Source organism: Parasteatoda tepidariorum, chromosome 1, assembly GCF_043381705.1.
Source record: "Parasteatoda tepidariorum isolate YZ-2023 chromosome 1, CAS_Ptep_4.0, whole genome shotgun sequence".
Lineage (NCBI taxonomy): Eukaryota > Metazoa > Arthropoda > Arachnida > Araneae > Theridiidae > Parasteatoda > Parasteatoda tepidariorum.
In genome coordinates this window covers 45,510,774-45,527,001 of record NC_092204.1, presented here as the reverse complement: position 1 = coordinate 45,527,001, position 16,228 = coordinate 45,510,774, and the positions used below count along the sequence as shown (strand labels likewise).

Genomic DNA, 16,228 nt, shown 5'->3' with positions numbered 1-16,228 from the left:
TTTTTTTTTTTCCTTTCTTTTTTTTTTAATACATCAGAGTTTTCTGGTTGTGTTGCGTGACACCTTCAGAATAATGTCAACTTTAATCTTTTTTCGAAAAAAGAATGAGATTGAAGTAGAATGTAGTAAAGTGAAGAAGAATGGAATTGGATTTGAAGGGAGGAAAATTGTATTGTATATTGTAATAAATGTGGGGGGAAAAGAGGGCAAAATAATTTAGATAATTAGCCCTTTAAGTAATTGAAACATTAATAATATTTATTTCAAATAAAAATAAAAAACTAATAAAACTAAGCGATAATTGTATAAGTTTTTATAAGTTAGCATAGTTCAGTTTTATAAATTGAAATCCAACTTTTTTAGAAAAATGATATTACGCAACTGATGACTTAATTGCTTCAATAACGGAGGTTGATTTAATAAGCGTTAAATCAGGGGTCTGTTTAGAAGAAATTTGGGTCCGTTAAAGGACCCTTCACAAAATATCTTTCCATGAAAACGGACCCTTCACAAAATAATTAGTATTTTAATCGAACCCTTCACAATTTGTTTATCTTCATTATTGTTTTGTTAATCGAATAAGTTAATCCCAGGGGAAAAACAAGAAAGATGGTTGTAAACGAATTAAGTTTTGTCTTCGGCAGGAGCTTCTTCCATTATTCGTTCGAAATGAATATTCTGTGTTGAGCAGTATAGGCTAAATACCAAATATGTGTATGTTGCATCTCTAATTTAGTAGCATTTTGAAAATTTAATTCTTTTAATTACACTTTTACAGTGTTGAGCATAATCTTGTATCTATTTACAATTTAAAAACACATTGAAAAAATTTTTTGCAATAACAGGACCCTATTTGCACAAATTCACAAAAGCGGACCCTGGTTGAAAAAATGTGACTTAACGTTTATTTTATATTCACAAATTACGAGTAATTTTTTCACAATTTTACAAAAACGGACATGTCCCAAATTGTCAGGACAGACCCCTGGTTAAATGATTATTCAATGGCACTGCTATAGAAAAATAAATAAACAAGTATTGTAAGTTCTACCTCAAACAATGAAATAAATAAAAAAAATTCATTGCTCGATCTAAAAAAAAATTTTAAAAAGTTGTAATATTTTTGTAAACGGCAGCTCAAAATTTTCGAAACTAGCAACACAAAATCTTCAGAAGAATTTTTGGTCCACAAATACACCTGTCATAGCTCAGATAAAATTATAATCACATTATTATTAACACATGTGCAATTAAAAACTTAGTGGAAAAGTGAACGAAAAGGATTTAGAAAATCTCTTTACTCAGCAGTCGCTAGATTACGGGAGGTTTCAAAGAAGTATTGTCCACGATTGGTGGCCATGGCCACATACGAATAGGTTCATTAAAACGCAGCACAACTTCCGGATTGGGAGAAGAGATGAAGAAACGCAGTCATTTAGATTAATTGCAGTGCGCTACGTGTTCTTGACCACGGGGGTCACGCAGGAATTGTTTTATTCGGCTCTAAGACGGAAGCATAGGCTGTTTTTGCGTGTAAGATGCTTACGCAGAAATATCTTACATGTCCATCGCTAAGGAAACAAGCGAAATAATTCCATGTTTCACATTTATATAAAAAAATATGTTGATTATTTTAGGAAATACTTTGTGCCTCAATTACTATGAAGAGCATTGAATTTATTTCATTATTTAAACTGCATACTATTTAAGGTTTAAGAGATATAACTGAAAAGATCAAGAATAAAAAATGTCTTTTGTCAAGAAAAAATATTATTTTAGTCTTATTTAACAATATAACAGTAATTTATTTTCCCAAGTCAATTAATTTCATAGAAATTTCAGTGGATAAGGTACAAAGTTGCAACTTTTGAGTGTTTTAGGAGTGGAAGAAGCTTCCAACCTCATTTGGCAACAAATGGTGGACAAGTCATCTTTGAAAACCCTGAATTAACATAAAAAAGTGCAAACAGTTAAAACAATTGTTTATACTTTTCACTAACTGAAGCGGATAAGAAATAAAGGGAGGTATTATCTTAATTCCTATTATGGAAGAATAAACTTCAAACCTAATTTCTCAAATTCTCTAGACACCAAGACGCTACATCAACTCAGTTTATTTTTTAAATTTTTGAATGAGGGGGGTTTCCTTGTGATAATTCATGCACATTATAATTGGTCAAATTCTATTTAAAACGTTTTCTTTTAACTAAGAAAAAAAAATCAGACAACTGCACACTAAAGAATACTAACTGAAGTGTAAACATTTTGCAACAGTAATAGAACAATTTAAGAGCTACCTGAATCGAAAAATGGAAGAAAATCATCAGCAAAGTATTCAAAAGGGATGCCCTTAAGCCTTTATTTAAACCGATTACACGGTTTAAGTTCCAAGAATATCTTGATTAAAACCTTTTAGCGCGAATTCAGAGAAAAGGAGATCTTTTTGTCACATTTTTACAAGAATATTTTTCGCTAAACTTTGAAAGCGATTTCTTTGTAGAGCGACTCTCAGAAAAGTATTTGTGGAACAACAGAACCAGAAGGATCGGGGGAAAGAAAATGCAGGTGGCGAGAAGAAGAAATTCGTCAAAAGAAGCTATTTCGTGTCCGTTTCGTACGCATCGTTGCACACCCAAAGCTATTCAAGGAGTTTTCAGCCTCAAAGGGTAAAGACTAATCGAGGGTAACTAAAAGGGACCATCCATGGAATCCTCCCCAATAAATAAATAAGAAAAAAAGAAGGAAGAATAAGTGAGAATTTTTATCAACTTGTGCAGTCCCAAGTAGACATTTACCGAGAAGACTACGTATCGAATTCGTCACTTTTTATACTATCTTTTCAACACAAAATAAAATTTCATCAAATTATTTAGTCGCTATCACAGAAAAGATAAAAACACGTTCTAACGGTTTATAATCCATAACTAAAGTAAAGGCTTATCAAAATGTTTGTGATATGTAGGTGAATTTTGCCCGCATAAAAAATGTAGTTCTTATTTTCAGAATTTCAGAAATTTTATTTTTAGATAGACCCATGATATGCGTACCGTTAGATGAATTGCAGACAGCACGCAAAAGTAAAACAATTTTTCAATTCATTTTTAAATGAATGTTGCCCAAACATCTTAGAGTTACCTACTGGATTTTTTTAAAAATAATAGTAAAATAAGGCAATTATTTTTGACTTCTAGAGAGAATTCAATCTTAAGTTGCAGGCGAAAACTGTCTAGACTTACTATCAAATACCACAGAGCAAAATAAATAAACGGGGGATATATTATGCTATTATTCCTAATACACATAATTATCTGATATTCTGATAAATAATGGAGAAAATATCGTTAATATATCATCAAAAGTAACAACCAAAATATTTTTAGAATGGTTAAATGTCTGTGAAATTTTGTAAATTTAATTAAGTCGGTAAGTAAAGTTTAAACAAAGTATAAATCTAATTCACCGGGGTTATGTAATTCACGAGATTATGATTTAGAATTCTAATAAAACAAAAAGGAAAAAAAAATCATTAAACAATTATCTCAAATCATTTTCGTCTGCCATACGCCAGTAAAATTATTGAGGTGTGGAGAAAATCAGAATATGTATACAAAATAAATAAAACTCTTTGTCAAAACACTCGCGAAACAAATCAAACCTTGAAGATAATTAATTTAACATGCACATCTCGTTTATTTTTTTTCAGTAAATTATAGAGACATTGATAATAAATTACGACATACTTTTAGAGGTTATATGATGCACACAAGATTTTTTTCATGTGGCCGTCTAACGTGTATATTACGCAACCACTATGCAAGGTAAAATAAGAAATTAAAGCGTAGATGTTATTTAATTGGCCGAAAATATGATGTATTTAGATTTCATAAATTTATTACGACGTTAAATTAGAGGGAGAATTTTTTTTTTTTTTTTTTTTAAACAAACAAATATAACTTTATTGAGAACAAAAACACATAAATACAAAGAATATATATTCGTCGTCAAGAGGAAAATCCTGTCCAGGCGACAAAGAAAAGTAATACNCCCTGGTTGAAAGAATGTGAGTAATTTTTTCACAATTTCACGAAAAACTGACCTTTCACAAAATGTCTGGACAGACCCCTGTGTATTTAGATTTCATAAATTTATTACGACATTCAATTAGAGGGAATATTTATACGTGTTTTTAAATTCCTTCGAATCTAAAATGAAAAGCATATTTACAAATATTTTTCTATGAGCTGGATCTGCTCAATTGCTCAGTGTTAAGGAAACCAATCATATAATAAACTTCGATTTCAACTTACACCGTCAATCGTTTAACCCTTAGACTCAGAATTTTTATGAAGCGAATTTTTCATACTTTTTCATTAGTTTGAATTAATTAAGGTCAAAATAAGTAAAAAATATTGCATTAAACATTTTAATAATTTAGCTTTAGGAAATACGGCATAAAACACCGTTTTTTTTTTCTTTTTTGAATTTCCTAAAATAAATTAATAAATTAAATTTTAAAAAAAATTAATTACTTAAATTAATTACTTTTTTAATTATTTTTTTTAAAGTTAAATTTCTATATTTTTTTTTAATTTACAAAATTAATTATTGATAAATTTTAGAGTATGAATGGAAAAAGAAATTTTTTCAAACTGCAATTTTCGGATTTTATATTTTAGTACAAATATAATTCCGATAATCTAGCAGAATTTTTAGTAACTATTAGACTGATTTTTTTCTTCTTTTTTTTTTTACATTTACATACATTTTTGCTTGTAATTAAAGCATCAGAATTAAAAATCATAAAAAACACACAGGTGTCCCATCTGTGTCAATGGATTTAACAGCGAAACTAATTTTTTTATTAACAGAAACAAAGATTTAAAATTCCATACATTAACTTAACTTATGTCCCTACACATCAATCGTCTTTTATATAACCCGTCTTGTTTTAAATTTGTTCAATATTTGTAACACAAAGAAAAATCAAAATCTAATGACATCATTAAATATTAAAAATCCAAATAACAATTAAAATTATGTACTATACAACTCTCAAATTACACGCATTGAAAATGTTGTTATTGTTGTTTCTAATGACACTTGCCAAGCAATTTTTTTAAAGCAGAGAGTGCGTTTCTTTTTTTTCAGTGGCCCCATCTATGGCCAAGAATACATCCCACAAACGTTACAGCCCGTTTAAAGGAAGGACCATATTCATTCATCCACAGATCATAATTTTGAACTGAACCAAAGAACGATGCAATGACAATAGTTTTGCCAACTCAATTATATTTAAAAATAAACAATTAAATAACAACACTGTAACTCTTTATTTAATAGATCCAAATCACACCAATAGCTTCTAAGGAATCAAATGAATAGTTGAAGTTATTAATGTTATTTTAAAATTGATAATAGTATTATTTATACATTGTATTATACATAAACCATCCGTAAAGTAATTTGCAATTTCTTAAGAAGCGCATCAAAATGTTGTCAAAAACTTACATTTGTACTTATTAGTTATTTACATGTTGCGTTATAATATGGCAAGGCTAAGCCCTAATTACGTTTTCTCCTAACAAATTTCATTGTTTACTATTGAAAGTGAGAAATGAGCCACATAGAATGCAGCACTTTTAACTACTGAACCAGATTCGTTAAAATACGTAAAACTAATGAATGCTGACAAAGGAATGCCGACAAATGCAAAGCAGAAAATGCTACTCGTAAGCAATTGAATTTGTCCATTAATCTATAAAGCAGCGTGCGCCTCAAGAGGTAGGGAAAATTTCCAATAAAATGGAAGAGCCTGAGAAATCGAATTGAACACAGTGGAACGCTGCCTATTGTTTTGACACAAAAATCTATAGAATAACACTATTTCTTTTAAGTTAAACACACAACAAAAGTAACTTAGAATGTCAACATTTATTTTTCTTTATTATGTGAATATTATTATTAGTGCACTATGGCAAATATAAGTGTATCAATCATGAATATGGTATAAACATTAAGAATATAATATAGCACATTAACGAACAGTATTGTATTTAAAAACTTTACTGCCATTTTAAAGATTAAGATTTAGTAAATATGCCTATCACTTGAAAACTCGATTGCTATTTCGACTAGATTGATAATGTCGTAATGATTTCAGTTAAAAAAAGCAATAAAGAGTCAACAGTATTGCACTTCAAAACTCTACTTTCATTTTAAGAGTATTAATTTAATAATTATGTCTATTACTTTGAAGCTTCACTGCAAATTAGACTCAATATTGTAGTAATGTTTCTTCACTCTACAGTGAAAATTGCACTAAAGAGTCAACTGCATTATGTTTAAGAACTCAACTGCCAATTTATATTGCAGTAATGTTTGCTCCCTCAAAATTAAAAGGGCGCCATTTTTAAAACTGTATGCCATTTTTTTTAAAATAGTAATTAATTATTTCCTTAAATATAAGACCAAGGGCACCTTGTTTCAAAGATTTTGCTTTTTTGCATATGCTAGACTTACAGATTATTTACAAATTACAAAAGTAAAGACATAACACAAATAATACACTGCCTGATAAACTCTTTCCTGATACTCTAAAGAAGAAGAAAAAAATCTAAAATAAATAAAAGGCTTTACAGAACTCGTTTAGAATAAAAATTATTTAACTAGTCGGCGGATGCAATCAAAGAACACAGGAACAACTTATGACAGGAAGTTATATTTGACTAACACACCCGAGCAGATGTTATGAAAACTTGTTCTGTTTCTTATCAATCAGTGTCAATAAAGTCTGGGCCAAATGTTTCAACCCACTAAATAAGCACTACTACAAACAAAGCAGCTTTCCAATGTTTACATTCTAAATAAATAACAGAAAGAGAAGGGTTGAACAAGGAACACAATTTACATAGTGCACAGACACTCAATTCAAAGACGCAACAATTGAACAACCAGTCATTCATTGATGATGTTAAATTGAAGAAAGGTTAGAAAAAGGATTCTAATTAAGACGACTTAATGCTATCAAAATGCCGACAAGATCATGTGACATTTTTTTTCTTCTTAACAAATGATAACTGAGAACTGTACAAAATTCGTTAAAAAATTTTGAGTAATTTAGATTTTACTCATTAAATAAAACGGAAATAAACTTTAAACGTAAGCTTACAATGTAGCAGTTCTTAAACTGTGGAAAATTTATGCAAGAAATCTTTTAACTTGGTGAAAATTTACAAAAAAATAAATAAATAAAAATCAAAATAACTACGAAATTGTAACAATTTATCAAGAATTTTTTAGCCTTATAAATACGAAAAATCCATTTGCTAAGATTTTGTTTTTGCAGAATTAACTAGTAAATTAAAAAAGAGATAAGGAAATATACTAAAGAGATAAGAAAATATACTATTAAACGTATTTTAACAATATCTTTCTAAACTGTAGAAAATGTTGACAGTAAATTTGTCAAAATTTATTATAATTTTCTAAATATAATAAATTCTATTAAAGTGAAATTACCAAATAAACGTAAGCTTACAAATGTAGTATTGCTCAAACTGTTGAAAATATATGTAAAAAAAAATCTTTAAGTTTAGAAAAATTTGCACAAAAAAATAATAATAAAATTTAAAAAAATCTATAAAATTTTGAAAAACTTATTAGAAATTATTTAGCTATATGATTACGACGAATTCATACGCTAACATTTTATTTTTGAATAATTAACTAGCAACTTAAAAGAAATTGTAATTTTAAACGTATTTTAACAATTGCTTCCCTAAACTGTAGAAAATTTTGATTATAATTTTATCAAAATTTATTTTAATTTTTTAAAGTGAAGTAATTATATTAAGTATTTCGATATCATCTGTAATTGCGAAAATTTAAATTTTAATTAAAGTGAACAGTGTTTTAAGCATTCAAAGCCATATTTCAATTGAAAATTTATGAAAAATGTTTATTTATTTACCTTATTTTCGAAAAAATTTGAACGTTTTAGTTCCAAAAAAAATCGATAATAACCCCACCAACGAATCTATGGTATAAGCAACGTTCTGCAACACCCACATTTACAACATTTAAATTAAACCAACGCGTTCATGTTAACCATCACGCTGTTTTAAAATATTAAAACTGCGAAACGCTGATATTGAAGAACTAACATAACCGAGACATGTATTTCCTTAATTAAATTGCCGCGGCGAATAAAATTTACGAACACGGTTCACTCTCGGCGCGATGGTGGCCAAGCATAAAAGATGCGCCCCGAAGAACGGCCACTCGAGCCTGAATTGCGATGTAAACGAAATCTTTGCAAGACTGGTTCGATACTAAATAATCAAATCAGCAGTGAGCGGGGAGAAATTTCGCGTGTGGCACGCAATTCGAATGCACACGAACGAAAACTCTCAAAACGATGCACCAGCAACCACCCCCAAGCACTTCACCTTTACCTGCGTGAGAAAAAGGGTGGGAGGGGTCGCAACATACGTGATGGTTTCGTGTAAAAATTTCCGCTCTCGAGTAATGGGATTTAAAGTGACGAGAAAAGAGTGGGAGGAGGGGGAGGAGGTAAATAAAGATGTGAGAAGAAATAAGCAGTAAATAGAATGCGGTCGCAGTGAAAGTAAAACAAAAGGGAATTTATTTTCCCCACAGAGAATATGCGTACTCGGATGTTCAGTGGCGATTTGTCAAAACTGTTTAATCAAAACATGCTGCGTGAAGATGAATTATCAGCAACAGGATAAACGAAAGGGGAAATTATAACGTCTTTATTTTTAAAGAATCGCCAAAAACATTTAAAACTTGGAACAAATATGCCACGAAGTTTTGGCGTGCAAAAATTTGAGAGTTGGGTTCTAACTTATCGATTGTCGAAGAAATTTCTTGATTATGTTTGAAATATATAAGTGAAGTAAGTTAAACTCATTAGTTTAGTGAAAATTAAGAGATGTTTTATTTGAATTCAGTCAAAATAAATGCGAAAGATTTAAGATCAGTAAAAATATATTAATTAAAGTTTAATACTATCAGGAATTTCAAGTCGCAATACCTTTTTTTGCATATTTGCCATGAATTTAGTTAATTTTAAATAATTAAGCCTTCATTATAATAATAATTAGGTAGAATCTCAGACCAACGGAAAAAACTAGTTTCGGGATTGTCGTTACTGTTTCGACACGCAATAAAAAATATAAACACAATCATATAAAAAATGATATATACACAATAGCTTATACACAGAAGAGAAAAAACTTTAAGTGCAACTTCTTTTTTTTTTTGCGTATAGCAAAACAAGAAAATCGTGCAACACACAAAACCACTAAGTATGTGAAAAATTTTGAAAAAATATTTGTTCATTTATTTATATTTATTATGATTGTTTATATCCGTTTATCTATTTATTAGAAGGAGCGATACTGCCAATAAATAAAACTTAACGTTACTGTTAGGTGCAAAATCGAATTATTTTGCCACCTAATTTTTTTTTAGAATTATTTGGCCATCTTAAAGATGCAGTTAAGTAATTTTTTACACCTTCTGTCAGTCAAATATATATTATACATATCCACGGTAGATAGTTTCAGCAATCTGTTATAAATTAATGAGCTGCTGTAGCGGTGTTGGCATGGCTCACATCGCTGGTTGTAGAGCAGCGGGTAGGAAGTTCGATCCTGGTGACCGACAAAACAACCGGCGTGTATGCACACCGAGGTGCATGTTAAATCTGTCGTAGCGTAAGTCCTCTCGAAGGTTATGGTGTGGAAGTTTGGAGAAAGGTGTACCAGCTCTGGCGCTGACTATGTCAAAATTACGGGGCTTAACTACCATGGCCGTTAAAACATAGAGTACTAAAAATGGGGCTAGGTGCGTGGCCATGGTTTGAGTGATGATGGTGGTATTAATTAATTGCAATGGAGGACAAAATGATAAAACAGTAAAGCTTAAATTTAATTTTAAAAAAAATTTAAAAAAAGGCCAAATGTTTTTTTTATTTTTCTTAAAACATATCAATCTATGCGTAAATAAACAAGACAAATAAATTAGCAAACAATAAGTGTAGTTGGCAAGAGAAAAAGAAAAAAGAATCATATTAATTGTATTCGGACAATCACTTCACGAGGACACAATTAAAGTCATAAGTACCAACCATGTCAACGCCCTAATTCTGTAGCTAATCAAACACACAATATCAGGTCCTTGTTCTGATCACATCATTTTACGAGCATTATGCATAAGGGGGGTGTGTTCCCGACATATTGCCAAACAGGCCTTTCCATCACTTCCACGGCTGCTGTCAACAGATTCCACTGGACATGTAAAAACGATCCATAACACGCAGATTAATATAAAATAACATCAATTGGATGAGTAATGCAAAGACATTGTTAATACAGCCGCTGCCCAGTCACGTAAATGATTAAAACACAGGTCCCAGAGAAAAATATGCAGTTGTAAATAACATTATCATGCTGTCTGGAGCGATTTTAGAAACAATGTTTGTTAGCGACCGGGGGATTATACTTCTTTATTTCTTTAATTACTAATTAAATATTTAATAAAAATTTAGATGGTAGAGGTACTAGTTAATAAGGAAGGAGAATGAAAAATGAGACTAGTAAGATAAGAAAAAAGAAGTAAATTTGCAACTACATACGTCTGCAGTTCGTTAAAAACTTTTCATTATTAAAGAAAATAAATAATGTGATTGATTAGTCTTGTTAGGAAGTATTATTCACATTCAATCGATATTCGAAAATCTACTTCGCACATCAGCACATGGACCATATTAATTATAAACAACAAAATTAAATTGCATTTGCTATTTAGCCATCAGATTTGGCAACATTGCTTCTATCAATTAATTGATCTCGCCTTTCCTCCTGTTTTTACATCAAAAGGTAATTTGATTTTAAAAAAAGCTTACCGATTAGGTGTAAAAAAAAATAAACAAATAACGTAAAATAAATTACCATTGGTTGGTGAGAACTTATTGATTTTAAACTATTGTTACGCCTATAATTGCCTGTTTTATTTAGTTATTCGTTTCTATTTTTTTTTTTAAATGTGACTCATAAAATGTGACTCATAAAAATAAAATGAAACAAAAAATTATGTCTATTAATATATATAAATTAAAATTTAATTTTGATTTTTTGAATCGTAATATAAGATATTTCAAACCTAAGACACTTTTCTTTAACAAGTTTGTTATGTTTAAGAAAAAGATATAATAACATATTAAAACTATGTTAAGGAGAAAGTCAAATAATCAATTTATTTATATACTGATCAAAATAATCAATTTATTTATATACTGACACAACTATATAAAATAGGACCTACAATCGAGTACATTAAGCACAAACCAAATAAAAATTAATTATAACTGTAATCTAGACCAGCGTTTTCCACATGGTGTTCCGTGGAATAATAGGGCTGCGTAAAAGGATCACAGGGGTTCCGAGAGTTTAAATTTTTCAAAAGAGTAATAATTTTTGAAATTTTTCATTGTACTTCTATTAAAACAATAAATCATAATTTCTTTGATAGTTTGATAATTTTTATGAAATTATGTAAGTAAAATGCCAGTAAAAAAAGAAAAGGCAAAATTTATACAATTTTGTATCTGTATTTATTTCTTTAATTCAAAAGCAAACGCCCAGACTCAAGAATAACGAATTGCTTCTTTGATAACTACTCTCAAAGTTTATAAGAGTTCTTTTCCGAAAACTATAATTCAGCCTATTTTATTCATTTTGACCACCAAAAAACAAATTCAGAACTAGACTAAATGCCACTCCAGGCCTGTGAATTCAACTGTTTGACACAAAACATATTATTTTAAAGAGTTTTATTGACAAAACGCTCAGCGAAAACAATTTTTCACTCTTCACATTAAATATTATAAAATATAATTTGCAGTCTTTTTTTTTTCTTTCGTAAATATGTTTACGGCTGCTAATAAATTGCATTTTTATATTTGGGGTTCCTCCAAAAGATGCTCAATCATTTAGGGTTCCGTAGTAAATCTTAAATTATCAAACTTTTTTTTTTTAATTAAGGAAAATTAAAAAAAAAAAGAATCAATCAGATCATTTAAAATGAACTAAATTTTACGGCCAAGAGATAAAAGAAAATAATATTAAAATTAAAAAAACACACTTTCAAACGAAAACATTGAAGCGAAATAAAAAAAACATCTATAGAATATTAATCATGACAGTAAATATCCTCCCTTCTAACCTTTAAGTCTTCATTCGATTAATATCATTCTGAACGCTCAACTAACGCATCACACTATGAATCATAATTCAGAGAGAACATGTTTATGTCATCACACAACCTGATCTACCAACAAGAAATCTACTCCTGGTACCATTTATCATACCACCTAGGCCGCTTTACCACACAAAATTTACCAGAACATTTTTTTCTTTTAGAGACCGGAAGCCCATATAGGCATGAGGCACAATTACAATAAAAGATGCATCGTTTGATGCGGGATGAGTGTGATGTTCAGGAAGAAGGGGGAGTTGGCCGATCTTAGGGGAGCCTGTTTGCTCAACTTTGATATTGATTAACCCAGTTGCAGACGCCGCATCCATACAGTACGTTACTTTAGTCTGGGTGGAGGAATAAGTTTCGGATATCCATTTCTCCCCAAAATATCGCCAGGAATTATCTCCTGGAAAAGGAATTCAATAGCTCGTTTCCAGGAAAAATGAGTAACGGCGTTGAAAATTTTCTGGCAAAACTGCATATTTATCGGGAAAATACTGTCTGTTTTTGAGTTTTTGGTTTATATCTGAAACATATTTTACCTCCGAAGCTATCTATATGCTAAACCAGGCCTGTCCAACTCAATAAATTTAGTAAAAATTTGTCATTCCGGAAGGAAATATTGAGTATCATAAATGTATGAACATGCATGAAAAATAACTCGAAACTAAACGTATTGCGGTTGTTTTTATAAATATTCATAAATTAAGGATTAAACAACTACTCTTTAATAAATCAATAACACGATCAAATAAGATTATTTTAATTATAAATCAGCGCCGTGTTTGCTTCTTTTTAACACAATTCATTTTCCCCTGAATTTAACACGGACTCTTAACTCTAATTAGGCAGGGTTGCAGCTGCTACGGGTTGCTTGGTTCTGTGCTAACCTATACATTTGATTTTCTACTTATTTGGGGGGGGGAAGCTTTAACAACACCAATGAATAAATATACTGTTCAATATAGAAACTAATATCCAAACGGATCGTGGGCTTGAATCATGTTGCAGACATTATATCTATGGGAAAGAGAGAATTGAAATTTTTCTTTATTTAGGTCTATGCAAGTCTGCAAATAATTCTTCAAGAAGGAGAGCTCGTGTTGATATTTGACTCAGAGACAGGTCTTCTGAGTTGTATTTGAAACTAAGTGAATGCAGAGAGGAACACTGGTTTCTTTAGCTTCACCTATTCGTTTCATAGTTTTTTATTTTATAACCGTCGTTGAACAGCCAACCCAATTTTTTGTGTTTACGATTACTAATATTCAACTCCGTAGCCTTGTAATTTTTAACCTAATCCAGAAGAAAAGGTCAAGTATTGGGAGAAATTTGCCTTTGCGAAGCACTTTTTGTTGGAACTAACCCGCATTTGCATTACATGGAGAGGTAAAAATAGAAAACCTCCCACAGTTAACCTGACGGCAAGTGGACTCTACCCATGATCCATCTACCACAGAGGATATTTTACGTCAGTACGGTGGTTGGTGCAAGACGGATGCGGAATTCGTATCAACCAGGGGATTCGCTGGGATTCGAACCCGGTTCACCTTATTGGTTGGCGAATGCTCTATCCCCTAAGCCACCCATCACTGCTTTCATAAATTGCAATGCACCCTACTCTAAACTCGATAAGGGAAAAGCACTAAAACTCAATTTCATTAAAATAACTCTAATCCGAAGATTCGACGCCACTAAAATAACGCCAAATTATGCAGATTTATAAAGATTCTGAAAATGACAGGCGATATTTTTTTAACTTTCTTATTAATATTATTTTGCTTCATTTTAACGATCTTAAATATCTTTCTTGAATGAAAACATTGTACAGAATCGAGAAGAACTTCCAACAAAGATTCACACAATAGCTGCCGTATCAAAATTGATTGGCATTAATGGAGATTAAAATAACTCGGCGCGCCAAGTTTAGAAAACGAGATATGTTTCAACTCGGAATTCTTCTCAATATAAAAGAGGGGCCAAGCAAAAAAATTCATATCGACCACAGACGAGTTTCCGTGGTAACGGGACGAAAAGGAAACAATTACGAGAAAAGGGTAATGACAAACTTCAAGGTCCTTTCACTTGCAGCCAAAATGTGAACAATAAAAAAGAAGCGGGACAGTAGTGAATAAAAATAAAATAAAGTAACAAAAGATACACTTTTTTGTTGGGATGAAATAAAAGGATGGGGGAATCGCAGCAGGAAATTGTTACAGAGGAACGAAAGTGGTAGGCCTACAATCATGACTTAATACATCAAGTAATGCACCAATTGTATAACTTCCATTCCAAACTCTTTAAACTTTATTGCCAGTTGGAGAACGCAGAATGAGACCTCTTATAATGCAGAGAAATGGATTTTGAAAAAGAAAGAAAGGAAATTGTAAAATAAACATGGATGAAATTGAAAGAAGAAAAAAAGGAACGACTTCACCAAGACAAGTTTTTTGAACTCCGTGGAACGTGGGCGAACTGGACTGGATTTTCGGGCTAGGGTAAAACTTGACGCTTTTCTCAGCGTCTCAGACAAATCAGAACAGGTCAAGTGACTTAAAACAGCAATTAAATTGAAAATGGAGTCCATGGGAGACCGCGTTGAGATTAAAGATAAGTAATAATAGTCATTGATGATTTTCATTAAAACTTGTGTTTAGAATCTCGGCATCGTTGTGATTTATTCACCGCCGATAGACTCCTTTTTTTACGTTTTTAGTTATTTTTTATGATAAAAGATAAGAAATAAGAGTCATTGATGGTTTTCATTGAGACCTATGTTCAAAATCTTTGATTTATTCTCTGCCGGTGGTCTTCTTCTTTTAAATGTTTAATTATTTTATAAGATTAAAGGTGTTAGCGGATGCAGAGTGTCGTTTTTTTCCCTATAAAAACATATATTTTTAAAAATCTGATTCGTAAATAAAATAAATTCAGAAAATAATGTGTGTAATTTTAAAATAATTAACTTTTCTTCACTATTTCTTTAATCCGGGTGGTCTTCTGTTCTTTATATTTTTAATTATTTTACAGATATAATCGAGTTAGAGAATTCAGGTTGTTGTTATTTCCCCCAAAAAGTCAGTTGCGTACTTTATACAAATTTTAAATCATCAAATATATACAAAAAATTAAAAACAATTAACAAAATTTTGTTTTAAGATTAATAACTTTGATTATGATATGGCAGTTCCTTTGGTGTTCCAAAGGGAAAAATCCAAACTGGAAAAAGAAGATAATGCATTTAACAAGATTTACGTTTTAAAAAAAAAAAACTATTTATAAAACTATGTACATTTTTGCAAACAAGTTAATGCTAACAAATCAATTACACAATAATGAAATGTAACAGTGTTATGAACTGTTAGAAAGGCATGTCAAATTATGCAGAACTAGTTAACGTAACATAATACAAAGTGATAGATTTAAAGCACTTACCACGGAATTTGGCAGCGCTAGTTGCCAAAATACTCCGCAAAAATGCATTGGAAGACTGCAACATGTTTTGAAATTCTTTTTTACTAGCTTCTGAATACCGCCTCTCCATTGTTGGAGTGCAGCAAGAATTGTTCCACGAACTAGAGCAAAGTGGCGTTTCATCTGGAAAGAGAATTTTTTAAAAATTTTACATTATTATTGCAATTTAAGGTAATAAATATAGATGAAATATAAAATTAATAAGGCTCAGTACAGAAGATGATGAATGGCTTGGTTTACAAATAAAAAGAAGAAGAAAAAGTGTCTATTTTTAGATGTTGAACTATTTTGCATCCATTAAATGAAATCCACAAGGAGTTAGTTATATTCGTTGAAGTAGGAGAATGGTGACCTTAGTAATCTTCGATTTTCTTTGCCTCCCCGTTTTTTTTTTTTTTTTTTTTTTTTTTTTTTTTTTTTTTTTTTTTTTTTTTTTTTTTTTTTTTTTTTTTTTTTTTTTTTTTTTTTT

General features: G+C 30.5%; 1 protein-coding gene across 1 annotated transcript in view; it reads right to left on the bottom strand.

Annotated features, from left to right (window-relative positions):
- The window catches only part of LOC107446074 (division abnormally delayed protein), a 161,551-nt gene that overhangs the window by 134,092 nt on the left and 11,231 nt on the right, over positions 1–16,228 (bottom strand). The window contains exon 2 of the mRNA XM_016060607.3: positions 15,721–15,882. Coding sequence (XP_015916093.1) covers positions 15,721–15,882 — 162 coding nt within the window. The remainder of the gene's footprint in view (positions 1–15,720; positions 15,883–16,228) is intronic.